The sequence below is a fragment of the Giraffa tippelskirchi genome, chromosome X (assembly GCF_054371585.1).
Source record: "Giraffa tippelskirchi isolate mGirTip1 chromosome X, T2T-mGirTip1v1.2.pri, whole genome shotgun sequence".
In the NCBI taxonomy this organism is placed as follows: Eukaryota; Metazoa; Chordata; class Mammalia; order Artiodactyla; family Giraffidae; genus Giraffa; species Giraffa tippelskirchi.
The window spans coordinates 95,774,797-95,802,432 of NC_137289.1; the positions used below are offsets into that span (position 1 = coordinate 95,774,797).

Genomic DNA, 27,636 nt, shown 5'->3' on the forward strand with positions numbered 1-27,636 from the left:
AGCTGTAAGAACTCTTACCTGATATATTTGCAACTCTGCTCCCATTTATAGACGTGCTGTCTGATGCTCAGTTGATGGATTCTAACGCAGAGGTGGTGTGGACTCCCTTTGTGTGGGTGGGGTTTGTGGGTATAATGGTGAGGGACTGATATCAGAAAAATGCCTTCAAGTGTACTAATTTATTAATAAATATTAGGTGTTTGTTAAAAAATAAAAATAAAAAATAAAACTAGTACATATGTGGACAATGTGAAATCTCTTCATGTCTATCCTAGGCATAGGAAGTCTGGATATGGCAAGTCAGACAAGTTCATTTTGTGAATCCAGGGGCTTCCCTAGTGGCTCAGACAGGAAAGAGTCTGCCTACAATGTGGGAGACCTGGGTTTGATCCCTGGGTCAGGAAAATGGAATGGCAGGGCAGTGGGGCTGATCTCAAAAATATATCTAGAATTTTTGGGGTCAGTTTCTGTCTTGGCAATAGGTCATCTTCATCAGCATTATAGATCCACTATGAGACAATAGAGCCCAGATGCCAGTCATTGCCTCATCTGTGATTTCCTATGGAAGTTTGTCTTGGTGAAATCTCCCCAAGAAACAGGAATTATAGTAGGCAGGATCTACTGCAGAAAGCCTCTGAGTCCTTTGGCTGTGTTCTCTCAGTGGATCTGAGGTAGACATGATAGACTTTAGATGGACTGAGCCATAAGACATTTCAGCTCTTCCCATTCTTTTGCAACGAGCTTCACATCCCCTCCTGCTCCTTGCTCAACCAATCAATGAAAGCTGTAACTATGTGCCTGGTTTCTGCCCATACTGGTCATGAGTTTTTCTCCTCCTTCCCTGTGTATGGATGCTCATCTCTGAAACTATTGTCTGAGGAAGTGTTGTGAACCACCTCTTCTCTCCCCAACTCTTAATACAGGCACCTCTCATTTTAATTGTGCTTTGCTTTATTGTGCTTTACAGATATCATGAGTCTTTTTCTTTTTTTCAATTATTTTCCATTATAGTTTATTGTGCTTAGTTACTCAGTCATGTCTGACTCTTTGCGACCCCATGGACTAGGGCCTGCCAGGTTCTTCTGTCCACGGGGACTCTCCAGGGAAGAATACTGGAGTGAGTTGCCATGCCCTCCTCCAGGGTGTCTTCCCAACCTAGGGATGGAATCCAGGTCTCATGCATTGCAGGCAGATTCTTTACTGTCTGAACCACCAGGGAAGCCCCAAAATACTGAAGTGGGTAGCTTATCCCTTCTCCAGGGGATATTCTCAACCAAGGAATTGAACCGTTATCTCCTGCTTTGCAGGTGGATTCTTTACCAGCCAAGTTACCAGGGAAGTGTTGCGAACCACTTCTGACTTTATGAACACATAAATGATAAGAAAGAGAAACAGCCTGACTGCTGATATGGAGAAGGTTTTAGTGGTTTGGATAGAGGATCAAACCAGCCACAACATTCCCTTAAGCCAAAGCTTAAGCCAGAGCAAGGCCGTAGCTCTCTTCAGTCCTGTGAAGCCTGAGAGAAGTGAAGGAGGCTGCAGAAGAAAAGTCTGAATCTAGCAGAGGTTGGATCATGAGTGTTAACAAACGCTGTCTTCAGAACATAAAAGTGCAAGTTGAAGTAGCAAGTGCTAATGTAGAAGCAGCAGCAACTTATCCAGATCTAGTTAAAATAACTAATAAAGATGGCTGCACCAAACAACAGATTTCCACTGTAGATGCAACAGCTTTATATCAAAAGAAGATGCCACCTAGTACTTTCATAGTTAGAGAGAATTCAGTGCCTGACTTGAAAGTCTCTAAGGACAAGCTGGTTTTCTTTTAGGGGCTAAGGCAACGGGTAACTTTAAGAAAGAAGACAATGCTCATTGAGCATTCTGAAAAATCCCAGGGCTCATAGGAATTAGGCTAAATCTATTCTAACTGTCCTCTGTAAGTGGACTTCCCTGGTGCCTCAGACAGTAAAGAATCTGCCTACAGTGTAAGAGACCTGGGTTCAACGCATAGGTTGGGAAGATCCCCTGGAGAAGGTAATGACAACCCACTCCAGTATTCTTGACTGGAGAATCCCATGGACAGAGGAGCCTGGCAGGCTAGTCCATCAGATTGTAAAGAGTCAGACACAACTGAGCGACTAATAACACTTTCTCTTTTTCACCATACTGTACTCCAAAAGTTAACAAATCTAGTCTGTATTTGGGGTGCTGATCCTTAACAGGCTGGACAAGTCCATTCTATGGATGACATATTTCAAGTCTCTGAGGGCAACTAACCCATTCTTCCTTGATGGGGAGCTCAGAAACAAAAAGTCTGTCAAATCCATTCATTGTAAAGGTAGCTCAGACACTCAGAAGGCGGACAAGAACAAATTGTGGGAAGTGGGCTCAGACACTCTGTCCCTTACCTATTGTGAAAGTCCTCTGTGTGGATTAAGGGTTCAGCAACTCTGAGTGACAGCAGAAATCATTCTGTTGGATCGGGATTTACTCCTTTTGAAGATTGAAGCATCCTCTTTTGTAGAAGGCACTTCAGGTGGTCTATTGGTGGGGAATTTGAGAAACTGGCTTCAGGAAGCTGTCAGGTAAGGATAAGGGCTGAAGTTATAAATGAGAAGAAACGATGCCAGGGGAAAGAGTCGCATAACAGATGGCTAGATGTTGGGCACAGAGGAGGAAATGCAGGGATCAGGATCAGGGGCTAAGAAACGAAGGAATGTCTGATGTTAAGGACTGTGAATGGTGATGACGTCAGGGTCAGTGGAGATAAAACATCGGGCCCTATAGGGGATATGAGCTCGGAGGACTAGAAGGTGAAAGGGTATCAGAGGACAGTAATTATGTCGTCAGGAACCTAGAGAAAGACGTCAGAATCAATGAAGGAAGTGACATCAAGGGTGGTAAGGGTGATGTCAGAGACAGAAACGGGTATGAGAGCGTAAGGGATGAAGGCGGCTGGGCAGATGCTGATGTTAGGTGGCATCAACCTCAGAAACCTCCCCTCCTTTTCCGGAAGCATGCTCAACACCTGCTGCTGCTGCTGCTGCTGCTAAGTCGCTTCAGTCGTGTCCGACTCTGTGCAACCCCATAGACGGCAGCCCACCAGGCTCCCCCATCCCTGGGATTCTCCAGAGAAGAACACTGGAGTGTGTTGCCATTGCCTTCTCCAATGCATGAAAGTGAAAAGTGAAAGTGAAGCCGCTCAGTCGTGTCCGACTCTTTTTTTTTATTATGTTTTTAATTTTTTTTTCGTGTCCGACTCTTAAGCGACCCCATGGACCCCCTGGACTCCATGGACTCTTAAGCGACCCCCTTTGTTAACTTTTGGAGTACAGTATGGTGAAAAAGAGAAAGTGTTATTAGTCGCTCAGTTGTGTCTGACTCTTTACAATCTGATGGACTAGCCCACCAGGCTCCTCTGTCCATGGGATTTTCCAGGCAAGAGTACTAGAGTGGGTTGCCATTGCCTCCTCCGGGTCGGCGCCTAGCTCTCTTTAAACTGTTGTCCCTTCCTCCCGCCCCGCCTCACTGGCCTCAGCCAATGAGCGCGCACGGTGGCACGCGCGGCGGAAGTTCCATGACGTGTTCACGCCGTACCCTTTATCAGCGTCTCGCCGCGCGGCAACCTTCCCAGTCCCGGCTCCTTCGTGGTGCTCTCTCTTTTGAGTTCTTGCTAGTTTCTAGGTAAGTAGCGTATATTTTGCGGAGCAGCTGTTCCTCGTTTCACTGATGTTTGCTGCGCCGGTTGAGAGCGATGTGCACGAGTGAGGAGTAGCGGCCTCTGATACATAGGCTTGGGCTTCACTGGGTCGGGTGGGTTCCATGCTTAGGGGTGACACTTTTTGGTTGGTGTGAGGCTGGCGCGCTATATTTGAGTGCAGGAAATGCCGGGAAGGGCTGGCAGCGTGGGTGGCGGCTGTGACCATGCGACGGCGGAGGCGGATGGGGGGAGGGGTCTTTTTGCATGTGACCGTCGCCATCTTGTTCTATGGGCGCGAAGGGACTGCGAGGGGGTTCTGGGCCTGCGCAGATATACAAAATGACGGGCGTGGGGGTGGGGAATATTGTGTTGGCTTTCGGGAAGACTTCCTCGCTGAGCCGGCTCCGGAGGTTCCCGTGTTTTTCGTCTTTGTGCTTAGTTACGCCCTATTTTTTTTTGCTTGTTTTGTCTCTTCTCTGTTCTCTCCTTCATCCTTTTTCACTTCTCCATCCTCTTCTTTCTCCCATCTTCACAGTTTCTTCTATTCTCCATATCCTCCACACAGGACTTGAATTTACTGCCATGTCTTCTGAAGAAGGGAAACTCTTCGTGGGAGGGCTCAACTTCAACATAGATGAGCGGGCTCTGGAAAACCACTTCAGCAGCTTCGGACCTATTTCTGAGGGTGAGAAATGGGCCAAATGCGTGATGGGATTGTGGAAGAAAGTTTGGTTCCCATGCATTTCAGGAAATGGGAGAGAAAGTTTAGAACCCCAGGCCTTACCCTTTTCCTGCCTTTGCTCCTAGGCCTAAGACTGAGAACCCAATAAGTTTCCATTGAGTTTTAGTGGAAGGAGGGTCCATTCTTAACACCCTTTACTACTTGTCCTCTTAGCTCTTTCCCCTGTTTTTCCCAGTGGTGGTCGTCAAGGACCGGGAGACTCAGCGATCCCGGGGTTTTGGCTTCATCACCTTCACCAATCCGGAGCACGCCTCAAATGCCATGAGAGCCATGAATGGAGAGGTGAGGTCTCCTACCTGCATAGGGGCCCTGCTCCCATCTGTCACTTGGACCATTCTGTTTTCCCCTCTGTGTCTGCTTGGGGCAGCGCGGCCACCAAGCCCCGCGGTGCCCACTCACAGGAGCGTGACTGCCTTCTGTTCTAGGGGGTGGAGGGCAGCGGCAGACAGAGCCGGGCTGCCTGGGAGGCGACGACTGGTCCTGCATGAGGCCGAGAAGCCACCTGTGGATGGTTGACCTGCTCTGGGCTTAGGTAGTAGAGTCTGCAGACCTGCGGGCCTGGCCCGGAGAGGACCTCGTGAGTCTTCTGGGATGGACTCTGAAGCCTCAGACCAAGAGAGGTGTCTGTCTAGCCCTAATAGTCGGGCAGCTTAGAGGAGTGGGGAGGAGAATTCAACCTGAGTTCGGTCAAGATGTAAGTAGTAGCAGGGGAAACATGGTGGATTCAGGTAATTTTGTGGGATTCTGTAGCTCCAGATAAAACCATTTGGGTCAAAGGAGCTTGTTCTGGAATATGGCACCCAGAACCTGGTGCCCAGCAGGAATTTCTGGGCTCTTTTGCCCACTTGCCCAGCCCACTCTTACCTCACCCCTGCCCTGTTTGACCACCAACCCATCCATCCTTGTGTCTCCCCACACCTAGTCTCTGGATGGTCGTCAGATCCGTGTAGACCACGCTGGCAAGTCAGCCCGGGGAACACGAGGGGGTGCCTTTGGGGGCTATGAACGTGGTCGTGGCTACTCTAGAGGTAAGTGCCTTGGTAAGTTTGATCATGGGGTATGGAGGAGAGTTGGGTATTAGCATTCTACGTCTAGACAACTGTCATTCAAATATTTCTTCTCTATTGTAGGTGGTGGGGACCAGGGCTATGGAAGTGGCAGGTATGACAATCGACCTGGAGCATACGGATTTGGATACGGATATGGATATGGAAGGTCCAGAGACTATGGTGGCAGGTGGGTCACCAAGGGGTTAGGGTACGCTGGTGCTTCTTCACTGAGAACTCATCTTCGGGATGTATCTGGTGGTCTGGTGGCTAAGACTCTGTACTCCCAATGCAGGGGGCCTGGGATCAATCCCTGGTCAGGGCACTAGACCCTACATGCCACAACTAAAAAAGATGCCACGTGCCACAACAATGTTTGAAAATGCCGTGTGTAGCAACTAAGACCCAGCACAGCCAAAGGAATGAACAAATTTTTTAAAAAATCTTTAAAAAACTCAGTTTCTTGCTCAAAAGTTGCCTGAGCATACATACCTTGCTGTGGTGCTACTAGTGTTTGCAAATTGTAATGAAGTTATAAAGCAAGTATGAAGCAATATTTTGGGTTAAGTATAACATTGGTAAATAATTTGTTAGGTATGTAATTGCAATGTGCAGTAGATTTTATTGTACTGTCTTGATTATGTATGGTGGTAATATTTAATATGTTACATTATATACCATATGACTGAATTTTACTTGATATTCATGTTTTATCATGGTGTTTAGTAATACTACACAGTATATAATACATTTCTGTGATACTACTATGTATATTTTTTCCCAGAAGCCAGGGTGGTTATGACCGCTACTCAGGAGGAAATTACAGGGACAGTTACAACAACTGAGATGAGGTATGTGCACCTAATGTGAGACTTCTGTGTTGCCATTTAAGAGACCTCTGTCCACCAGTCTTATCCTGTCCCTCTCACCTTTCCTTCTGTACGTACATACCTCAACAGGCCCACCTGACAACCATTCCTAGGCCTCCCTTGCTTTCAGGTGCCTGTTAAGGCTAGTCTGCTTTGACGGAAGTAGGGGGGGGGGCACCTGTCTTGTCTATAATCATCTACTCCTGTTGAGCATGTAAGAGATGGAGGGGTTTCCAGCCTTTCAGCATCCTCGTCAACCCCGGGAATTAAGCATGTTAGCATATTCCCAACATCACAGTTCTCCCCCTTACTGTTCTCAGAAACACAAGGAATAATCTGATCCAGGACCAGGACCACCTCTCCAAATGACTGTATTTATAAAGACTTTTGGAGCTGCACTGAAACATCTGTTATAGTTAAACCAACCTGGTTTTTTTTTGGAATTGAGTTCCTAAGGTACCTTATTAAAGATCTTTCAGAAAGCTCCATGTTTGTTTTGTTTTGTTTTAAAATTTTTCTCCCATTTAAAGACAAAGTGTGAAGATATTTGTAGAGTATGCATATTTCTTCCTTTTTTACCATTTTTTTTTTTTTAGTTCCAGCTTTTAGGATTATTCTGACAAATGTTTGGCCAGATTCTTTTACTAATATGCATCTAGAAACATTTTAAAAACCTGTACACAATGTTTAATGCTGATTAGGAAGCTGTTTCCAACTGTGAGAAATAAAGAGCACGATAACTTATAGGTGTTTTTTACTCCAGATCTCTGCCTTGATTATATAGAAGTTTCTAAGAAATACTTGTGTATGTCATTTTTCTTAAACTGGAAGAAAATCTGTTGTTTCATGTAGTGTTTAGTATGTCCTATACTAAGTTGATTAAAAAGATGAAACCTGAAAACAAATCGATATTGATAGTGCTTTTTTCTTGCTCAAATTAAGATATAGAGGCTTCAGTTAAGTTTAGTCACTCAGTCATGTCCGACTCTGTGACCCCATGAATCGCAGCACACCAGGCCTCCCTGTCCATCATCAACTCCCGGAGTTTACCCAAACTCATGTCCATCAAGTCAGTGATGCCATCCAGCCATCTCATCCTCTGTCGTCCCCTTTTCCTCCTGCCCCCAATCCTTCCCAGCATCAGGGTCTTTTCAAATGAGTGAACTCTTCGCGTGAGGTGGCCGAAGTATTGGAGTTTCAGCTTCAACATCAGTCCTTCCAATGAACACGCAGAACTGATCTCTTTTAGGATTGACTGGTTGGATCTCCTTGCAGTCCAAGGGACTCTCAAGAGTCTTTTCCAACACCACAGTTCAAAAGCATCAATTTTTCAGTGCTCAGCTTTCTTCACAGTCCAACTCACATCCATACATCACTACTGGAAAATCTATAGCCTTGACTAGACGGACCTTTGTTGGCAAAGTAATGTCTCTGCTTTTAAATATGCTGTCTAGGTTGGTCATAACTTTCCTTCCAAGGAGTAAGCGTCTTTTAATTTCATGGCTGCACTCACCATCTGCAGTGATTTTGGAGCCCCCCAAAATGAAAGTCTGACACCATTGCCACTGTTTCCCCATCTATTTCCCAAGAAGTGATGGGACAGATGCCATGATCTTAGTTTTCTGAATGTTGAGCTTTAAGCCAACTTTTTCACTCTTTCACTTTCATCAAGAGGCTCTTTAGTTCTTTGCTTTCTGCCATAAGGGTGGTGTCATCTGCATATCTGAGGTTATTGGTATTTCTCCTGGCAGTCTTGATTCCAGCTTGTGCTTCTTCCAGCCCAGCATTTCTCATGATGTACTCTGCATATAAGTTAAATAAGCAGGGTGACAATATACAGAGGCTTACTACAAATTAAAAATAGGGGAAGGCCAAGAGGGAGACTGAGAAAAGGATACAGTTAGGTGGGCAGGGACTGCCAAAAGGGTAGAGACCTTGAGTTCAAAGTTTGGTTGGGTTTGGGATTGCTTTGGGTATACATACATCAGGCCTGTGGGAAGGGTGGGGAATCTCAGCGAAATTCCCTTGTGGCTGGAATTGGGTTTCCTGACATGGTCTCTTGGTCCCATTGTGATAATCTCAGTGTCAAGCTTTGGGAAGGCTGCTAGAGTTCTGATCTCCCTGTCTCCTCCGAGCATATTAGGTGCCTTCCTTAGGAGATTGTACTGAGAATTTAAGCATCTGGTGGGGGATGGGAGACTAAATCCTGTCATAAATAGTAGTGGTGCCAGCTGCTCCTCCTAAAATAATGGGGGTGGACGCAGGTATAGTAAACTCATCTTGGTGTGAGAGATAGGACAAGCCTGATTTGAAAACAGGATTCTAGGAGCACAGCCTCTGGATTCTGATTTCAGGGTTCAAACCCAGGCTCTGCTGCTTTCCACGTATTTCAGTGGTGTTAATAAACAGCAATCCAAGCTGGCACCACATGGGTCACTGTACTGGGAAAGTTGCAGTACTGATGACCTGTCTCCTCTACTTCCCAGCTAGCTGGGTCAGTGCCCAGGACCATTTCTCTCAGCCATGAATTTGCTTTGCCAGGTGGATGGAGACTTGGGAACTTCTGAGACCTGCCTGGACCAGATAAAGGGGCCTTACAGCTACTCCTTACCAGTTGAGTACTAGGCATTCTGTGCTGGGCTCCAGGGAGTTTAGGCAGTGGAATCTGGCAGGAGGAGCACTGTTATTGCCTAGGGTGGGGAGCACTTCTGCACCTTATGTCTCAGGAAGTACAGTGTCTTCCCAATGTGGCCTGAGACAGAGTCTGGTAACCACAAAGTTTCTACAAGAAAATGATCCCCTAAGTGACATAAAACTATCAATAGCCTTTCCTGAGGTGCTGTGTAGGAATGTTGGACTTCCCAGGTGGCCCTGGGTTGGGAAGATCCCCTTGAGGAAATGGCTACCCACTCCAGTGTTGCCTGGAGAATCATGGACGGAGGAGTCTGGCGGGCTATAGTCCATAGTGTCACAAAGAATCAGACACAACTGAGCACACACTTGGAGTAATCCAGTCTTGCCCAGCCTCTGGTTTACTTGCTCTAAGGAAAGGGGCCTAGGAGACAGTTTTCTTTGGCACTGCATCACTCATCAATACAATTTATAGATATGAGACTCAAAACCCTTATTAAAAGCTTATTAGTCCTCTTCAGTTTGACCAGAATCTCACTAGTGTGCATGTTTCCCAAGAACGCACTGAGACTTGAACCCACATTTAAAGGTGCTTTGGGAGCCTGTGTCCCAAAACCTGTGAAGACCAGACCCTTTGTTTACAAGTATTTGTATATTCAAGCCCTAGATCTGGTCTATCCTCCCCACAAATTTGACAGAAACATTTTCATAGACATCCCACCCCCTACCCATTTTGAAGTCCAGAAGAAATCCCAAACCTTTCCCCTTTCACTCCCCATGGAAGTCACTGACCCTGCTTCCTAGCTTAGTTATATGTGCCTCAGGTTCTATGTCTGCAAAGTGGGAATAATACTATCGACCTCACTGAGTGGTACTGGAGGTGACATACTTAGAGAAGGGTAAGTCTGTGGTAATAACCCTACACCTTCCCTACATTCTGGTTTTGGGGGTGTAAGAAACTCAAAACACCTTTTTCAGGGACTTCCCTGGTGGTCCAGAGGCTAAGACTCCTGGGGCCTGTGTTCCATCCCTGGTCAGTTCTGTTCATGTGTGTCTGACTCTTTGCGACCCCATGGACTGCAGAATGCCACGCTTCCCTGTCCATCACCAACTCCCAGAGTTTACTCAAACTCATGTCCATTGAGTCGGTGATGCCAACCAACCATCTCATCCTCTGTTGTCCCCTTCTGCCCTCAATCTTTCCCAGCATCAGGGTCTTTTCAAATGAGTCAGCTCTTCGCATCAGGTGGCCAAAGTATTGAGGTTTCAGCTTCAACATCAGTCCTTCCAATGAATATTCAGGACTGATTTCCTTTAGGAGGGACTGGTTGGATCTCCTTGCAGTCCAAGGGACTCTGAAGAGTCTTCTTCAACACCACAGTTCAAAAGCATCAATTCTGCGGCATTCAGCTTTCTTTACAGTCCAACTCTCATATCCATACATGACTACTGGAAAAACCATAGCCTTGACTAGATGGACCTTTGCTGGCAAAGTAATGTCTCTGCTTTTAAATATGCTATCTAGGTTGGTCATAACTTTTCTTCTAAGGAGTAAGCGTCTTTTAATTTCATGGCTGCAGTCACAATCTGTGGTGATTTTGGAGCCCCAAAAAATCTGACACTGTTTCCACTGTTTCTCTATCTGTTTGCTGTGAAATGATGGGACTGGATGCCATGATCTTTGTTTTCTGAATGTTGAGTTTTAAGCCAACTTTTTCACTCTCCTCTTTCACTTTCATCAAGAGACTCTTTAGTTCTTCTTCACTTTCTGCCATAAGGGTGGTGTCATCTGCATATCTGAGGTTATTGATATTTCTCCCTGCACTCTTGATTCCAGCTTGTGCTTCTTCCAGCTCAGTGTTTCTCGTGATGTACTCTGCATATAAGTCAAATAAGCACAGTGACAATATACAGCCTTGACGTACTCCTTTTCCTATTTGGAACCTGTCTGTTGTTCCATGTCCAGTTCTAACTGTTGCTTCCTGACCTGCATACAGATTTCTCAAAAGGCAGGTCAGGTGGTCTGGTATTCCCATCTCTTTCAGAATTTTCCACAGTTTGTTGTGATCCACACAGTCAAAGGCTTTGGCATAGTCAGTAAAGCAGAAATAGATGTTTTTCTGGAACTCTCTTGCTTTTTTGATGGTCCAGCTGATGTTGGCAATTTGATTTCTGGTTCCTCTGCCTTTTCTAAAATCAGCTTGAACATCTGGAAGTTCATGGTTCACGTATTGTTGAAGCCTGGCTTGGAGAATTTTGAGCATTACTAGCTTGTAAGATGAGGGCAAGTGTGTGGTAGTTTGAACATTCTTTGGCATTGCCTTTCTTTGGGACTGGAATGAAAACTGACCTTTTCCAGTCCTGTGGCCACTGCTGAATTTCCCAAATTTATTGGCATATTGAGTGCAGCAGTTTCACAGCATCATCTTTTAGGATTTGAAATAGCTCAACTGGAATTCCATCACCTCCACTAGCTTTATTTGTAGTGATGCTTCCTAAGGCCCACTTGACTTCACATTCCAGGATGTCTGGCTTTAGGTGAGTGATCACACCAACATGATTATCTGGGTACTGAAGATCTTTTTTGTACAGTTCTTCTGTATATTGTTGCCACCTCTTCTTAACGTCTTCTGCTCTGTTAGGTCCATACCATTTCTGTCTTTTATCGAGCCCATCTTTGCATGAAATGTTCCCTTGGTATCTCTAATTTTCTTGAAGAGATCTCTAGTCTTTCCCATTCTATGTTTTCCTCTATTTCTTTGCACTGATCACTGAGGAAGGCTTTCTTATCTCTCCTTGCTATTCTTTGGAACTTTGCATTCAAATGGGTATATCTCATTTGAATCCACATGCCTAAACTAAAGATTCCGCACGCTGCAAGTAAGACCTGGGACAGTCAAATATTTTTTAAAAGGTTTTTAAAATAAGTTGCTGTAAATACTTAAGGTATGTTAGAAAGCATATTGATTAGATAACTGGGCAATGTTCCTCCCTCCTGCTTTTAGAGATAAAACACAAACAGTTCCTGCATATCTGCATTCCTCTTCTACCTCCCACGCTTCTCCAGGCTAACGAGCCATGATCCCTTGTAATCAAAGTGCACAGAGATCTGAAAAACCAGAAGCTTTTCTTTTCAAGATTTGTGACAAGACCTGAAGTTTTTCATAGTCTTTGTTTTTCTCATTCAGTGTGAATATGCATACAATATACTGCAGAAATGCTTGCGTTTGGTTATGGAGAACTACACTAGAGTCTATGGGATGTGGATTTTAACATACCAATGAAAGCACAAAGTTAAGGCTTCTAAATTGAAAACAGTGTGTAGTATGTTCTGCATAAACATTTCTTTTTTTTCTTTTTAAAATAAATTTATTTATTTTAGTTGGGGGCCAATCACTTTACAATATTGTAATAGTGCTTGCCACACACTGACACGAATCAGCCATGGGTCTACACATGCTCCCCCTCCCGGACCCTCCACCCACCTCCCTCCCCATCCCATCCCTCTGGGTCATCCCATCGCCCCATGCATAAACATTTCTAATATGCTGTTCTAAATTCAATTTTAAGCTTCCTTAAAGTAAAACTCAGGAAGTTTTCTTTACTCTTTCTACTTAATAGTTGTTCAAGCACAGAACTTGCAGTCTCTATTTTAAACTTTGCATTTAAAAAGTACATTTTGTGTTAAAAAATGTATATTTTGGAGAGGGAGGAATACAGTCCAGCCATGTGTCTTATTTAAGTGGAAGAAAGTTTTAATGAGTTAAATGTGCAAAATGTCCTGATGTTTCCTAGTTTGTTGTATTTTAACAAAGACGTTTGGCTTCAAACCACTCATGCTTATGGAACCTTCAGTTTAGAAAATGCAGTGTGTTTAAAATTGTGGAAACTGGGTGATAGGTACATGGGAGTACATTAAATCAATGCATTGTGAGTTTGATATTTTCCATAATAAAAAGTTCAAAAGAAAACTGAGTGGTGTGGTTTGTAAGACCTTCACATCGGTGTGGGAAGTGGATGACTGTCAGCTATTTTCTGTTGGACTGCCCTGTTCCCCAAAGCCTTCTGAATAGTTACAGTCATCTCTATTCCAAGAGCCTAAAGAAACCCTGAAATGCTAGCTTCTATTTCTTTACATCTGACATTAATATTTTCCAGATACCGGTCCTAGGAAGTTCCCTGGCAGTCCAGTGGTTAGGACTCTGCACTTCCACTGCAGGGGGCATGGGTTTGATCCCTCATTGGAGAACTAAGATCCTGCATGGGATGCAGCGCAGCCAAAAAGCAAAAGCAAAAAACACAAGATACTGGTCCTAGAACCCCTTCCTGCTCCCCTTCCCCAATACCAGCTCTCAGGACCCCTCTGACTTCTCCAGGTAGGTGGACCATTCCTTTGCCTAGCACTACAGGTTCTTCCTGCCTTCTTTCAAAACCCAGGACCTCTTAGAAACCTGTCTTCTCAGTGGTAAGATGGGGATTATCCCCAATGAATGAGTCCAGATATGAGAAACACCTACCAGTGTCTGGTAGTTAGGTGTAGTTAGTAAATTTTGGCAAGTGTTTATTATGTGTGCCAGATACTAATTGTAGGAACACGGCAACAGCTATGACAAATTTCTTTGCTTAGGAATCACATATTGGGGTTTATGGATAATAAAGTAATAAATTGGTATGTGATGTAATGCTAGAAAGTGGCAAGTGTTGAGAATAAAGCAGAGGGAATGAAGATTGATGGGGTCTTAACACAAGATTGTTTAGGGAAGGTGACTCAGAGGAAGCGACCTTACACTGGAGATGAAATTGGAGAATGGTAGGGGAATGGTTCTGCATGGCACTCTGACTGCGTAGCACGTCTCCACATAGGCCACGTAGGCAAGCTCATCTAAGTATTGGCAGAACGCCCTGTGATCCTCGGAACACAGAGCACAAGAGGCTACAAGGCCATTTCTCACTAACCTCCCTGTCTACCAAGGAGGCTGCCATGAGACGGTTTCTCGTCTTCCAAGGTTCTGATGAGGTATGAGGCTTTCTGTTCTTTCTCTCCCCTGATTTAAGGTTATAGAACTGCTTAGTATGCACTAACTTCTTGGCACCACAGTGTCCTACCATTCATGCTGCGGTCATCTGGCCCCTTTTTTGTTTCTGCGTTACCCTGTATAAGGGACATGAGCTGGCATCTGTGGCTCTTCTCACTTCTACTATCTATGTAAGTAGCAAACATCTGAATTGAATGAGGACACATTTCCTTACCAGCCAAATATCTCAGCCTTGCCTTTTCTTGGCATCTGGAAGAGGAGAATTAGAGGCAGATGAAAAAGCAGGCACACACAAAGGCCCTGAGGTGGGAGCTTGCTTGGTGTGTGTGAGGAACAGCAAGAAGGTCAATGCAGCCATAACAGAGTGAGCAAGGGGGCAAGTGGCAGGAGGTAAGTTCTGAGAGGTGATGGAGCCTGGTCCTGTAGGGCCGCCTTGGCCACAGGGAGGACTTTGACCTTTTCTCAGAGAGATGGAGCAGGGGTCTGAGCAGAGGAGGGCCGTGGGCTGCCTTGGATTGTAACAGGATCCTCTGACTACTGGGAGGACAGGCTTGGGGAAGAGAGCAAGGGCGGAAGCAGTGAGGAGGCCACCATAGTAGTCTGAGCCAGCAATGGTGGTGGCAGCAGTGGACGTGGAGAGGAGAGGTTAGATTCTGGATATGTTTTGAAGGTAGAACTGACAGGACTTGCTGAGAGATCAAACAGAAGGGGTGGGATGAGAGAAAGAAATTGTTATGAATCCACACTGGAGGACCTCACACAAAGTAACTTGGGAATTGGTGTTAGTGTAGTGGTTAAGAGCAAGGATTGTGGAGCCAGGTGGCCTGGGTGTAAATCCAACTCCATCGCTTACTGGCTATGCTGTCTTGGGCAGATTACTTCATCTTTTTGCCTCCATTTCCTGATCTGTGACATGTGATAATAATAGTACCAACTTCAGAGGGTTGTTGTATTAAAAAAGGTTTTCTGCATAAAATATTTGGAACAGTGTCTGGCACAAAGTGCTTGCTATCAGTAATATTAATGTAGGATGAGTAGAAGTGTTTGCATGCACAGAAGAGAGTGTTCTAGATCTCAGGAACAATTTGTGCAATTTTAAATTGAGAAAGCCAGTGTAACTGGAGCATAACCAGATAAGAGTAAGAGCAACACAGGATGAAGTTGGGGAGGAGGCCTAAAAGGTCAGCTTCTCACAGCAGTTGGAAGCTGTTGTAGATTTCATGCTTGATCTACCAGTGCAGAAGATCAGAAGAGAGAGAGGAGTAGAAACTGATTTGGGACTTGATATGGGGGTGGGGGTCAGAAAAGGCAGTGGCAACCCACTCCAGTACTCTTGCCTGGAAATTCCCATGGACGGAGGAGCCTGGTAGGCTGCAGTCCATGGGGTTGCGAAGAGTTGGACACGACTGAGCGACTTCACTTTCACTTTTCACTTTCATGCATTGGAGAAGGAAGTGGCAGCCCACTCCAATGTTCTTGTCTGGAGAATCTCAGGGATGGCAGAGCCTGGTGGGGTGCCGTCTGTGGGGTCGCATAGAGTCAGACACGACTGAAGTTACTTAGCAGCAGCAGCAGCAGCATGGGAGTGGGGATGGGGGACATACAGAGAGGTAGAGAGGGATGGGATGCTGTTGTCAACACTGCTGGCTGGTTACCAGGGGGGTGGTGCTTTGTGGTATCCTGGGTAAGAAACTTAGTCCAGTTCTCTTTCCTGCCTGCTTCCAAATGCTAGCTCTAATGTTTTCTACATCTGTGGCCATGGGCAGTAAACCCATCCAAGGGTTCACTTTCCTCATCTTCAAAGTGGGGCTAAACGTTGCACCTCATTAGGGCTGTTGTGACAGTTCTATAAGATGGATGTTGTAAGAGCTTGGTAAATGCAGGCTATCACCAAAACCAAGCAAGAATGGCTTAATATTTGAAAAGCAACCAGATGTAGGTGAGTGTATTAACAGAAAAAAGTGGGACAAATCAATGGCTGTGCCCATGTAGCTCTATCACCTGAGATTGAGGTACCAAATCCTGGGTCCAGGCTTGTTCAGGTCCCCAGTCTGGCCCCGAATCACCACTGGGTAAAGGGAATTGAGATCGTAAGAGCAGAGTGACTCCAGTTCTAGCCCCGTAAAGTGATTTCTCCTCTGAATCAGTCACTGCCTGGCCTCACTGGCTTTATCCACACATTCGTTGTCTAGAGCTTCATGTATCTGGCTGCTTTTTCATTCAGGTTCCAGCTTAACTTTTTTGGTCATTTTATTTTTAAAATTTTATTGAAGCGTAGTTGATTTAGTGTTGTGACCAGCTTAAATTTATTTCTCACTCCTTCCTCCTTCCCCCACTGCTCATCAATGCTAACCAAACTACTATTTTAATGATAGTAAAAACCAATTTGAAAAATGATCTTATTTATCACTTATCTTTCTAGCTAGAATGGCAGCTTCATGCGAGTGGGGACCAGTTATCTCAGTTACTGCTATTTTTCCAGTGCCTGGCACCTAGTAGGGGCTTGATAATTATTTGATGGAAAGCTGGCTATGGAATTTTGCTAGAGGCTGCTCAAGTGGTCTGTGAGACTTTTCCCAAGCATAGGAATCTGGTTTCTGACTCAGGCATTGGGAGTTATCACCATTAAGACTTCGGCGATTGTGAGAACTTTGTCTTCAGAGGTAAATATTTTCCCATCAGGAAATGGTAAAATTTAAATTATGATTTTGTGTCCCAACCCCCACTTGTCCAATTTAGGAAGAAACCTCAGGGATGAGATAAGAGAATAAGAACTCAGGGTCTACATGCAGTTACACGTCATCTCCATGGTCTTCCTATTTCATTCTCTGGCTTTGATTCTCAGCACACTCTTGTCACCCCCCAGCCACCTAGGCTTTCCCTCAAATCATGTTCCTGTTAGTTCCTGAGGATAAGGCCCAACTTCAGGTTTCATCTCATTCATGTGTAATGAGAAGCCAGCACAACCACTGTGGTCCAGTGCTCGCCTTTGCCGTTATAAACTCTGGGGGCCAAATAGGCAAGAGGCACATGAAGAAAGGAGTCCAAAAAAGACATGGCCCTTGCTTGTTTCTGCCATTACTTAAGTTACTCTTGTGATGTGGTGTTACCTTCAAACAGCTCTGGCTTACCTGTCTTTTCTGTCCAACTGTTTTTGTTTCTCCTTTCAGCTAGGACCCTCAACTGTCACTCTGACAGTGAAATAGCCCCAGATTCTGTTAGAGTGGGTGAGACTTGTGGTCCACCCTGGACTTGAGCTTTTTTAAATGTCATGATTGTAACCAAGGTCACTCACAACCTCCAGGAGCTGCTTCTGGTGACTTGATAACCCCAGGCCCTAGATCATTCTTTCCCCACCCACTGACCTGCCTGCCATTCATGTACATAAATTCTGCCCCTTTCTCTCCAAGCTCCCAACAAACTGAAAGTGCCTTCTATCACCAGCTTGTTGTTCAAAACCCATTTTAAAAATTAATTAATTTATTTATGGCTGCGTTGGGTCTTCGTTGCTGCACAGGCTTTCTCTAGTTGCGGCAAGTAAGGACTACTCTCTATTTGCAGTGTGCAGGCTTCTCACTGTGGTGGCTTCTCTTGTGGAGCTCAGGCTCTAGGGCATGTGGTCTCAGCAATTGCGGCACATGGGCTTATTTGCTCCACAGCACGTTGAATCTTCCCAGACCAGGGATCAAATCCATGTTCCCTGCATTGACAGGTGGATTCTTATCCAATATACCACCAGGGAAGCCCCTCAAAACCAATTTTTAATCTAGTGCATGCATGCTCAGTCGCTTTAGTCATGCCTGACTCTGCAAGCCTATGGACTGTAGCCCACCAGGCTCCTCTGTCCATGGAATTTTCCAGGCAAGAATACTGGAGTGGGTTGCCATGCCGTCCTCCAGGGGATCGTCCCTACTCAGGGACTGAACTCACGCCTCCTGTGTCACAGCCAGATTCTTTACTGCTGAGCCACCAGTGAAGCCCCCTTTTATCTAGTATCAGTGTGTAAATGTTTAAAAACAAAAATGGAAAAAAATGCAGAGCAGATAAATGCAAGATATAATCAAGGTCATTCTAATTCTTGTTGTTTTTGCATCAGATTTACCTCTGGCAGATGGATCTGTTTATTGGGAAAAGGTTTTTAAAACAACTAACAGTAATCAACATTTAGTGGATATATTCTCTGTTCCAGATGCTTGTCTAAGCTTTACAAATATTAACTCATTTGGTCCTCTCACTAACTCTATGAGGCAGTTTTTATTTTCAGATAAGGAGAATGAGTCACAAAGAGGTTAAGCCCAAAACCACATAGTTGTCAGAGACTGTGGCAGTGGCCAGGTTGTAGTGCCTTCTGAAAAGTACTGTACTACTTCCTGGAATGACAGCAATGTTCTCACAACTGGTGTCCTTATAGACATGTTTTGCACATAAATAGCTAATTCATATTTATAACAACCCTGTAGTTAGGTTGTTTTATATAGTATCACGAATGAAGTTCTAAATTTTTGAAATTTTAACATGAATTATAAAAACAACAAGAACAAAACAATTCTGGCAGGGAGACAGTAGATCTCCTTGCTATCCCTGACTCTCCTGTGATTTCTTCCCACAGCATTCCTACAGAAGCTGAATGGTGGGACGAAGGTGTGGAGTTCTGTCCAGGGAGGGTCAAGGAGAATGGGAAAGGCATTGGTTGTATCATCCTTTATGGCAAAAAAAAAAAAAAAAGAACTGGCAATTACAGTTGTTCATCAGGAGTGTCCATGGGAGATGGGTTCCGGGACCTGCCATGGATAATAAAATCCATAGATGCTCAAGTCCCATAATTGGTCCTCTGTATCCACAGTTATACATCTATGGATTCAACCAAGCACAGATGACATAATGCTGTAATATTTTTTGAAAAAAAAATCCACATATAAGTGGGCCCACACAGTTCAAACCTGTGTTGTTCAAGGGCCAACTGTAAACCCAATGCTGGCCACAAATAGCGGTCTGGTGCAACAAAATGTCACCCTTGGGCTTCAGGTTTCCTCAGCTGTAAAATAGGGATAGTAAAGGGACCCACAACATTCAGTTATTAGGATTAAGTGGATTAATACATATAAATCACCTTAAACAGTATCTAGCATGTTGTCCAATAAATGTTAGTGGTTACACGTTTGTGCAGCGAAATAGTTTATTCTTTAGCAATCATGAAACAAAATGGTGTTCAACATCCTGAAAAGACCACCCATAGCTTAGTTACATGGACAAGGGAGGTTGTTAGAACACAAAGGGCAATATGTTTTTGGCTCTGTCTCATTTAAGGTTGCTTTAAAAAACACTGTTCAGGTTATTGTATTATATAAATAGTGTGAAAATAACACTATTTTTATAACAAACAATAATCTGAACAACATTTTTGAGAACTGTATCAGTTAAGATCTGTTAAGCCGTTACATAGGCTTGCTCCTTGGAAGAAAAGCTATGACAAACCTAGACAGCATATTAAATAGCAGAGACATTACCATACAAAGGTCCCTCTAGTCAAAGCTATGGTTTTTTCCAGTAGTCATGTGTGGATGTGAGAGTTGGACCATAAAGAAGCCTGAGCACCAAAGAATTGATGCTTTTGAACTGTGGTGTTACAGAAGACTCTTGAGAGTCCCTTGGACTGCAAGGAGATCAAACCAGTCAACCCTAAAGGAAATCAACCCTGAATATTCATTGGAAGGACTGATGCTGAAGCTGAAGCTCCAATAGTTTGGCCACCTGGTGCGATGAGCCAACTCATTAGAAAAGAGGCTAATCCTGGGAAAGATTGAAGGCAGGAGGAGAAGCAGATGATAAAGGACGAGATGGTTGGATGGCATCACCAACTCGATGGACATGAGCTTGAGCAAGCTCTAGGAGATGGCAAAGGACAGGGAAGCCTTAAGTGCTGCAGTCCATACAGTCGCAAAGAGTTGGACACGACTGAGCGACTGAACAACAACAGGAAGTTACTAAACATTGTAGTCCAACTCCATACACTGTACAACCTGATCACTTTAAGATGAATATAGATGCAACTTCCTGTTGGAGTTGAAATAAGGATGATTTAGGTGGCCTCCTGGGATCCAAACCCCAAAATTTGTAGTTCATAATTATATCCCATCTCTAGAGATGCCCAGACCATGCTTCCTGGGAGTATCCAAGCCCACCCTGCCACTCCATCACAGACAAAGTACTCTTCTTACTCTGGGCGTGTCTGAAGGCCCATCAGTCACCTAAGAATTGGAGAACTTTCTAGGGGCCTCTGCATGTGTGACTATTTTTTATTCTGCACTTCTAATCTTGCTTGGTGAAGATTGTACTGCTGAAAAGCAGCTTATGCCACTCTTCAAAAGAAAGTCTTTTTTCAAAGTAATATTTCTGATTTTTAGTGGGTAATTCGCATACTCGCCCTGTCCCCGTCCTCCCTGGACACTGTTCTTGTGTACCTAAATGCCATTGGGGACTGGGGTGAATAGACCTTAAAAGGGCGGAGCCTCCATCCTTGTGCCAAAAGCGCCTGTTCCTTAATGCGCCTGCGTGGTTCTCCCACGCCCTGGGGAGGATTCCTATCGACTTGCTCCGCGCTCGGCGGCTCTTCCTGGCAGCAGGCGGCCATCTTGCTGGAGCCTGTGAGAGAGAGAGAGAGAGAGGAGAGAAGGGTGACACTGGTTTCAGGGCCGCCCCGGGAGCCTCAAGAGCGGGAGGCAGACCCGGAGGTGGTCCCTGATCCCGGGTCCTGCTCTTGGACTCGGGAAGGGAACGCATGGGGTGGGCGGGGGCAAGATGGTTGGGGAGTGCCGACAAGGATTACTAGGTGGGGGAGGGGTGTTGCTATGGTGACCGGGAAGGGCGGGGTCAGATATGAATCGCCACTATGAGTCACCCAGGCGCTTCCTGGGAAGGGCAGGACTGGGGTGGTGACCATGCTAACAGTCGGGTGGGATTTCGCGACATCGTGGACTGGAGGGACTCTGTGACTATGGCAACGATCGCCTGGCGGAAGGGGCGGAACTAGATCGCTTCACTTGAGATGCTGACATTCCAGGCCCTTGTCCTGCAGGCTCCCGCGGGCGGACACGCCGGAAGAGGAGGCCAGGGAATGGCCGCGGTGTGGCAGCAGGTCTTAGCAGTAGACGCGAGGTGAGGCGTGGGGTCGGAGCTCGTGGGAGCGGAAGTTATTGTGGTGCATGCGCAGTGGCAATAAATGAGGCTGGGCAGAGAACTTGCCTTTTGCGGCTTAATGGGCTTGCCGGAGGTGAGCATGTGCAGTAGTAGCGTGTGGGGCTTGCCCGCCGAGAGAATGACTGGCCAGAGAGGGTCGTTAAAGAGCATGCTAGGAGAATGCAGTCACATGTGGGCATGCGCAAAGCGTCTGGTATTAGAGCCTTGGGAGGGGGTGATAGAGCCCAGGCTGGTGACATCCTGTTCCCACTTTTGCCTCCAGACTTCTCTTACCACCATCATTTCCCCAGTCTGACCCAGTCTCCATCCCATACTGACCCCCAACATTGCCCACATTAACTCCCACACCATGTCAGATTGGCCCCTACCATTGTCTACACTGACTCGGTCACCCCATACCACTTCCAGCAAAATTGCAGACTGCCTCCATTGTACCCACACGGACCTTCTTGCCTTGCCCATTACTATTGTGGACTCACCCTCATTACAGCACCAGAGAGACCCCCATCACCACTTCTGACCACTTGCCATCCTGACACACACCTCATTCTCCTTCCCTATCCCTTGAGTTGATTGACTCCCTCTGTCCTGTGCCTGCTGCCCGCCTTGCCTCCTGCCATCGCAGGTACAACGCGTACCGCACACCAACGTTTCCACAGTTTCGGACGCAATATATCCGACGGCGCAGCCAGCTACTGCGAGAGAATGCCAAAGCTGGGCACCCTCCAGCATTGCGTCGGCAGTACCTGAGGCTGCGTGGGCAGCTGCTGGGCCAGCGTTACGGGCCTCTCTCTGAGCCAGGCAGTGCTCGTGCCTATAGCAACAGCATCGTCCGCAGCAGCCGCACTACCCTTGACCGCATGGAGGTGAGCTCCTCCCCATGCCACCTGCCATGTGTACTACCTGCATCCATATTTGTTCATTCAACAGACTTGTCAAGCACCTGCTATGTGCCAGGCACTGTTCTAGGTTCTTAGGATGAGCAGAAGGCAAAAAGAGATAAAGTATGATATAAATCAACAAATACAAATAAGATAAATAGGTTGATTAACAGGCAATACATGAGATAAATAGGTCAATAAACATAGCAAACCAGATAAACAAGTGAATAACTACCATGGCTTGTAGTGAGGAGTGCTAACGTGGAAAAATAAAGCAGACTTGGGGAATGAAACGGGACTGGTGTGGGGGACAGAAAAAAGCTGTTTCTAATGGAGATGATCAGGGAAGGCCTCTCTGAGGAGGTGACAATTGAGCTGAGACTTGAATGAGGCAAGAGACTAAATCAAGTGGTTTTCTGGTGGAAAAGTGTTCATTCTTTGTTCAAAGAACATTTGTTGAATATCTGCTGAGTGGGGCAAGAGCAAGGGAACTAATGCAGAGGCCACCACAGGAGTGCCAGCAGTGGTGGCTGTGGAAGGGGTGAGAAGGAATCTGGTTCTGGCATGTGGGGTCTTAGTTCTCCAACCAGGGATTGAACCCACGCCCTTGCAGTGGAAATGTGGAGTCTTAACCACTGGACCGCCAGGAAGTTCCCATGGTTCTGGATATATTTTGAAGACTTTAGACCTTATAGGTTCTTGAGGGCTGTTTGCAAGGTGTGCCCACTCTGACCCTCTGTTGCCAGGACTTCGAAGATGATCCTCGGGCCCTGGGGGCCCGTGGGCACCGCCGCTCCGTCAGCCGAGGCTCCTACCAACTGCAAGCACAGATGAACCGTGCTGTCTACGAGGACAGGTATGCACCAGGGGCAGCTGAAAGAAGAGGTTTGTGAGGAGGGGAGGGGCCACGGGACAATGAAAGGCCACATGCTAGTACCTCCCTTCTCTCACCCCTCACTCCTACTGGGGTCTAGGCCCCCAGGCAGCGTGGTGCCCACCTCAGCGGCAGAAGCAAGTCGAGCCATGGCTGGGGATACATCGCTGAGCGAGAACTATGCCTTTGCGGGCATGTACCATGTTTTTGACCAGCACGTGGATGAGGCAGGTGAGCCAGTGGATGGCGGGTCCCATCACCATGCATTTGCCCAAACTGACAGCAACCCAGTGCCTCCTTTTCTGGAATGCAGAGTCTTGGGCCCACTTCTGATGGGGCAGTTCCCATACATCAAACCTTTCGCAAACCTAAAAGTCTTCTGCAAAGTGATCTGCCAAGCCTTGGTTACTTTATCTACCATAAAAGGACTGAGCAGCTTAAAAGAGCACTTGGCTTCTGGGGTCATGAGTCACTTGAAGGAGCTTAAAGCCTCTGCTGCAGAGAAATCCCCTTGCAAAGGGCAGAGTGGGTTTTGGAAACTGCCAAAACCTTGGTAATTAGAAAGTGCTAACTGAGATGTGGAAGCCATTTCACACTACAGAAGTCATTTACAGTCCATAAGGTACCTGCCAAGATTTAGGGAGTTTTTGGCAGAGGGCCTTCTGGGTTCCAACTCTCTTTCTCAGCCAAGGAATCCCTTTACTGAGGCCACTGTGCCTGGTGCAGTGGATCCGGGCCCCCAGCTCACAGGTCAGAAGCTTCCATAAATGAAAGCACTCGGTGAGCATGCTGACTCTTCCAAATGGCTCCTTGGCCTTGCAGTCCCCAGGGTGCGCTTCGCCAATGATGACCGGCACCGCCTGGCCTGTTGCTCACTTGACGGCAGCATCTCACTGTGCCAGCTGGTACCTGCCCCGCCCACCGTGCTCCGAGTGCTGCGGGGCCACACCCGCGGGGTCTCCGACTTTGCCTGGTCTCTCTCCAATGACATCCTTGTGTCCACCTCCCTTGATGCCACCATGCGCATCTGGGCCTCTGAGGATGGCCGCTGCATCCGGGAGATCCCTGACCCTGACGGCGCTGAACTGCTCTGCTGCACCTTCCAGCCGGTCAACAACAACCTTACCGTGGTCAGGCTCCAGGGCACCCCCTCACCAAGGGAGGGATGCCAAGCCGGGAGGGCGTGTCTCAGGGAATGGGGATAAGGAGTCCCCTCTAGTCCATCACCTCCATCCTTCTTTGGCCAGATTCAGAGGGAAACAAGGCAGGACTAGGGTCTCAGTTCTTGGACTGGGGTGGGCTCACTGTGGGGATAGGGCAGTCTGTGGGTAGGATCACGGCCCCATCAGCAGTAGTCCTACCATTTGCCAACTTGCTGGGGTTGCTGGCTGGGGAGCAGGGTTACTGGTTGGAAACCTTGTCTCAGTGGCAGCTGTTTGGTGGTCTGACCTGGATAGAGAGTCAGAGGGCAGGGGAAGGAAATGAAAAGTCTGGCCCAGCCCTGAGCAGGGAGTAGGGGGAGTTGGCCCCGTGGGTCTGTGCTCTGGGATCCTTTCAGCTGCAGCAGCAGCTGCTGTCCTAGGATAGTCGAAGACTCCAAGAAGGACCAGGCAGTTCCCTTTAGTTCTGGGAGCAGCTGTCTGTTCTGGTCAGATTGCAAGAAGGACCAGCTGGGGAGGATTACCGGCCTGGGTCACCTTGCAGTCTACTGACCCACCCTCCTATAGAGAGGGCACAAGGGATCAGCCAGTCCCATCAACTGCAGCCTCGAGGAAGGACTAGCTGGGAGCAGGGTGATGGTGTATGGGTCTCACCCACAGGTGGGGAATGCCAAGCACAATGTGCACGTCATGAACATCTCCACGGGCAAGAAAGTGAAGGGTGGTTCCAGCAAGCTGACGGGCCGCGTCCTCGCTCTGTCCTTTGATGCCCCTGGCCGGCTGCTCTGGGCGGGTGATGACCGTGGCAGTGTTTTCTCCTTCCTCTTTGACATGGCCACAGGTAGGCAGGCACCTGGGGTTTCCTGGTGGCTCAATGGTAAAGAATCCGCCTGCAATGCAGGAGCTTCAGGAGACACAGGTTCCATCCCTTGGTTGGGAAGATCCCCTGGAGGAGGGCATGATAACCCACTCTAGTATTCTTGCCTGGAGAATCCCATGGACAGAGGAGCCTGGCAGATCAGTCCATAGGGTCGCAAAGAGTTGGACACAGCTGAAGCAACTTAGCACGTGCAGGCAGGCCCCCAGCCTGCATCCAGGTGCTCGTACTCCCACCCTCCCGGTGCACAGCCCTAGCCCTCACCTCTGCCTTCTCTGTCTCTGCTGCCACAGGGAAGCTGACCAAAGCCAAGCGTCTGGTGGTGCACGAGGGCAGCCCTGTGACCAGCATCTCTGCCCGTTCCTGGGTCAGCCGTGAGGCCCGGGACCCCTCACTGCTCATCAACGCTTGCCTCAACAAGCTGCTCCTCTACAGGTGGGTCTCCTTTCTGTGCCACCTGGAGGTGGGGAGCCTGTCCCCTCTGTCAGACTGGCATGAGAGCCTTCTCTTCCCAGCAGACTGAGCCGTGGAGGGTGGAGATTAACTACCTTGAGGGTGGCGATCTGGTCTCCTAATAATATGATAATAGCAACGTCAATAGGAGCTGTAATGCAATAGGAGAAGTAATAGTAATAGCAGTAGCTAGCATGTTCATAGCAATTACTGGGGCCAGGCCATGTTCAAACCACTTTGTACGTATCACCTCATTTAATCCTCCCAAAAACCCTATGAGGTGGGTGCTATTATCATGTCTATTTTATAGATGAACAAACTGAGCCATAAAATGGATTAGAGCCCCCTTAGAGCTTCCCAGGTGACACTAGTGGTAAAGAACCCACCTGCCAGTACAGGAGATGTAAGAAATGTCGGTTCGATCCCTGGGTTGGGAAGACCCCCCTGGAGGAGGGCCTGGCAATCCACTCCAGTATTCTTGCCTGGAGAATCCCATGGACAGAGGAGCCTGGCAGGCTACCATTCATGGGGTCGCAAAGAGTTGGACACGACTGAAGTGACTTAGCATGCCCTTAGAGCAGTGGCCTGCTTTCTTTCTTTCCTTTTTTTTTTTTTTCCTTTTTGAAGCAGGGAGTTTTACTATCTCCACACAATTATGTCACCTAAATGTGGTTCTTAGCCTGGGCTGCACACCAGAAAGCTTTCCTTACCAAACTGCGGTGGAAATGCCCCAGACTCCCTGGAGTAGCTCGGGTTCATTCCTTTGAATGGCTACGTGGTGTTCCAAAGTGCAGGGTTCCTGTAGCTTGGTCAGCCATTTCCTCTCTTTGTGCGTGTCCTAACTCCAGGATCTCTTAGGGATCCTTGGAAAAAGGAACTAGTGAATTAAACAGCAGACGTTCCCCACATATATCAACAGATACAGCTTCCAAACAGTCACTATCGCACTCTAGCCCATGCTTTATACGTTTATGCAGTGGTCTCAAAACTGGATTTCATGAACCTTGAAAGGAGCTTAGGTGTGGGGGTGGGGACACAAGCTAGCCCACCATTTGTCCCCCCCAAGGCTGATGCTGCCCCCCTGACCCACTCTTCTCCTCTCAGGGTGGTGGACAATGAGGGGACCCTACAGCTGAAGAGAACCTTCCCCATTGAGCAGAGCTCACACCCTGTGCGCAGCATCTTCTGCCCTCTCATGTCCTTCCGCCAGGGGGCCTGTGTGGGTGAGTCCCATGTGGTTTGGGTGTCTGGGTGGCCAGGGAGGAGCAGGCACCAGGGGTGGTGCTGTTCTGGCTCAAATATCAGGATATCCTAATGCCCTGACTTCCTGGGCTTCAAAAACTCCCAGCAACCTCACACTTTGAACACAGACCCCCAAACAGCCCAGAAACCTCATAGCCTGAGACACAGACCCCTCCTCACCCCCACCAACAAAGAACACAGAGACCTCACACTCTGGACACAGAACCAATACAGCTAGGTGACCTCCCATCTAGGGCTGATACACCCTAGGACCCCCAGCCCTGGGACCTCACACCTTGGACGTAAATCCATCAACACCTCAGACACCTCAGAGACTCCACACGCAGGGCACCCTACTGCCTCCTGCAACACCTCCTGATGGTCTCTCCTCTCATCTGGGCAGTGACTGGCAGTGAGGACATGTGCGTGCATTTCTTTGACGTGGAGCGGGCAGCCAAGGCCGCCGTCAACAAGCTGCAGGGCCACAGTGCGCCTGTGCTGGATGTCAGCTTTAACTGTGATGAGAGCCTGCTGGCTTCGAGCGACGCTAGTGGCATGGTTATCGTCTGGAGGCGGGAGCAGAAGTAGGAGACTTCCAGCCTTGCTACTGTTCACCTTCCCACCCACCTCCTGCCCCAGTCTTGTATTTGTAAATAAAGTTCATATGGTTGTGCCGATGGCTGGCTTCCAGTTCTGCAGGGGGCGAGATGGGGGATAGGGCAGCTCTAGGACCCAAGATGGGATGAGGTTCACCTCCTCATTCATGCCTTCGGACATTGATTCATTCATTCATTCGACAACCATTTATGAACATCTGCCATGTCAGAGGCACTACTTCACGTGTTTTACACAGTGATGCATTGGAGAGACATTATCGAGCACCTACTGTATGCCAGTAACTGTTCTAGGCACTGAGGGTACAGCTGTGACC

The 27,636-nt window shown here is 47.2% G+C and overlaps 2 protein-coding genes across 43 annotated transcripts; both read left to right on the forward strand.

The window, feature by feature from the left end:
• Positions 1-3,587: 3,587 nt before the first annotated feature.
• On the forward strand, positions 3,588-7,259 carry RBM3 (RNA binding motif protein 3). 10 transcript variants are annotated; one of them, XM_081566845.1, is made up of 7 exons: positions 3,588-3,681; positions 4,233-4,382; positions 4,615-4,721; positions 5,362-5,479; positions 5,570-5,675; positions 6,270-6,336; positions 6,675-7,259. In XM_081566845.1, the coding sequence occupies exons 2-6, from the start codon at positions 4,280-4,282 to the stop codon at positions 6,328-6,330; spliced, it is 495 nt and encodes a 164-aa protein (XP_081422971.1). In that variant the 5' UTR covers positions 3,588-3,681; positions 4,233-4,279; the 3' UTR covers positions 6,331-6,336; positions 6,675-7,259. The 10 variants fall into 10 exon arrangements, with proteins under 10 accessions (XP_081422971.1, XP_081422976.1, XP_081422979.1 ...); XM_081566850.1 differs by having other exon boundaries at positions 5,362-5,467; XM_081566853.1 differs by having other exon boundaries at positions 5,362-5,467; positions 6,273-6,336.
• A 5,884-nt stretch (positions 7,260-13,143) lies between these two features.
• On the forward strand, positions 13,144-27,382 carry WDR13 (WD repeat domain 13). 33 transcript variants are annotated; one of them, XM_081566862.1, is made up of 10 exons: positions 13,144-13,361; positions 21,097-21,176; positions 21,878-22,084; positions 22,846-22,955; positions 23,074-23,204; positions 23,796-24,103; positions 24,794-24,974; positions 25,304-25,445; positions 26,568-26,686; positions 27,109-27,382. In XM_081566862.1, the coding sequence occupies exons 1-10, from the start codon at positions 13,247-13,249 to the stop codon at positions 27,291-27,293; spliced, it is 1,578 nt and encodes a 525-aa protein (XP_081422988.1). In that variant the 5' UTR covers positions 13,144-13,246; the 3' UTR covers positions 27,294-27,382. The 33 variants fall into 33 exon arrangements, with proteins under 33 accessions (XP_081422988.1, XP_081422990.1, XP_081422991.1 ...); XM_081566864.1 differs by lacking the exon at positions 13,144-13,361 and adding an exon at positions 13,899-14,002 and having other exon boundaries at positions 21,844-22,084; XM_081566865.1 differs by lacking the exon at positions 13,144-13,361 and adding an exon at positions 13,899-14,002 and having other exon boundaries at positions 21,844-22,084; positions 23,796-24,100.
• The last annotated feature ends 254 nt before the right edge of the window (positions 27,383-27,636 follow it).

Bases quoted from the DNA above. Each gene is read 5' to 3' on its own strand.
- WDR13 (XM_081566862.1), top strand. From the start codon at position 13,247: ATGGGATGCAGCGCAGCCAAAAAGCAAAAGCAAAAAACACAAGATACT. The intron at 21,177-21,877 runs GTGAGGCGTGGG...ACGTTTCCACAG, and splicing joins GTCTTAGCAGTAGACGCGAG to TTTCGGACGCAATATATCCG. The intron at 22,085-22,845 runs GTGAGCTCCTCC...CTCTGTTGCCAG, and splicing joins CTACCCTTGACCGCATGGAG to GACTTCGAAGATGATCCTCG.
- RBM3 (XM_081566845.1), top strand. From the start codon at position 4,280: ATGTCTTCTGAAGAAGGGAAACTCTTCGTGGGAGGGCTCAACTTCAAC. The intron at 5,480-5,569 runs GTAAGTTTGATC...TCTCTATTGTAG, and splicing joins CTCTAGAGGTAAGTGCCTTG to GTGGTGGGGACCAGGGCTAT. The intron at 5,676-6,269 runs GTGGGTCACCAA...ATTTTTTCCCAG, and splicing joins TCCAGAGACTATGGTGGCAG to AAGCCAGGGTGGTTATGACC.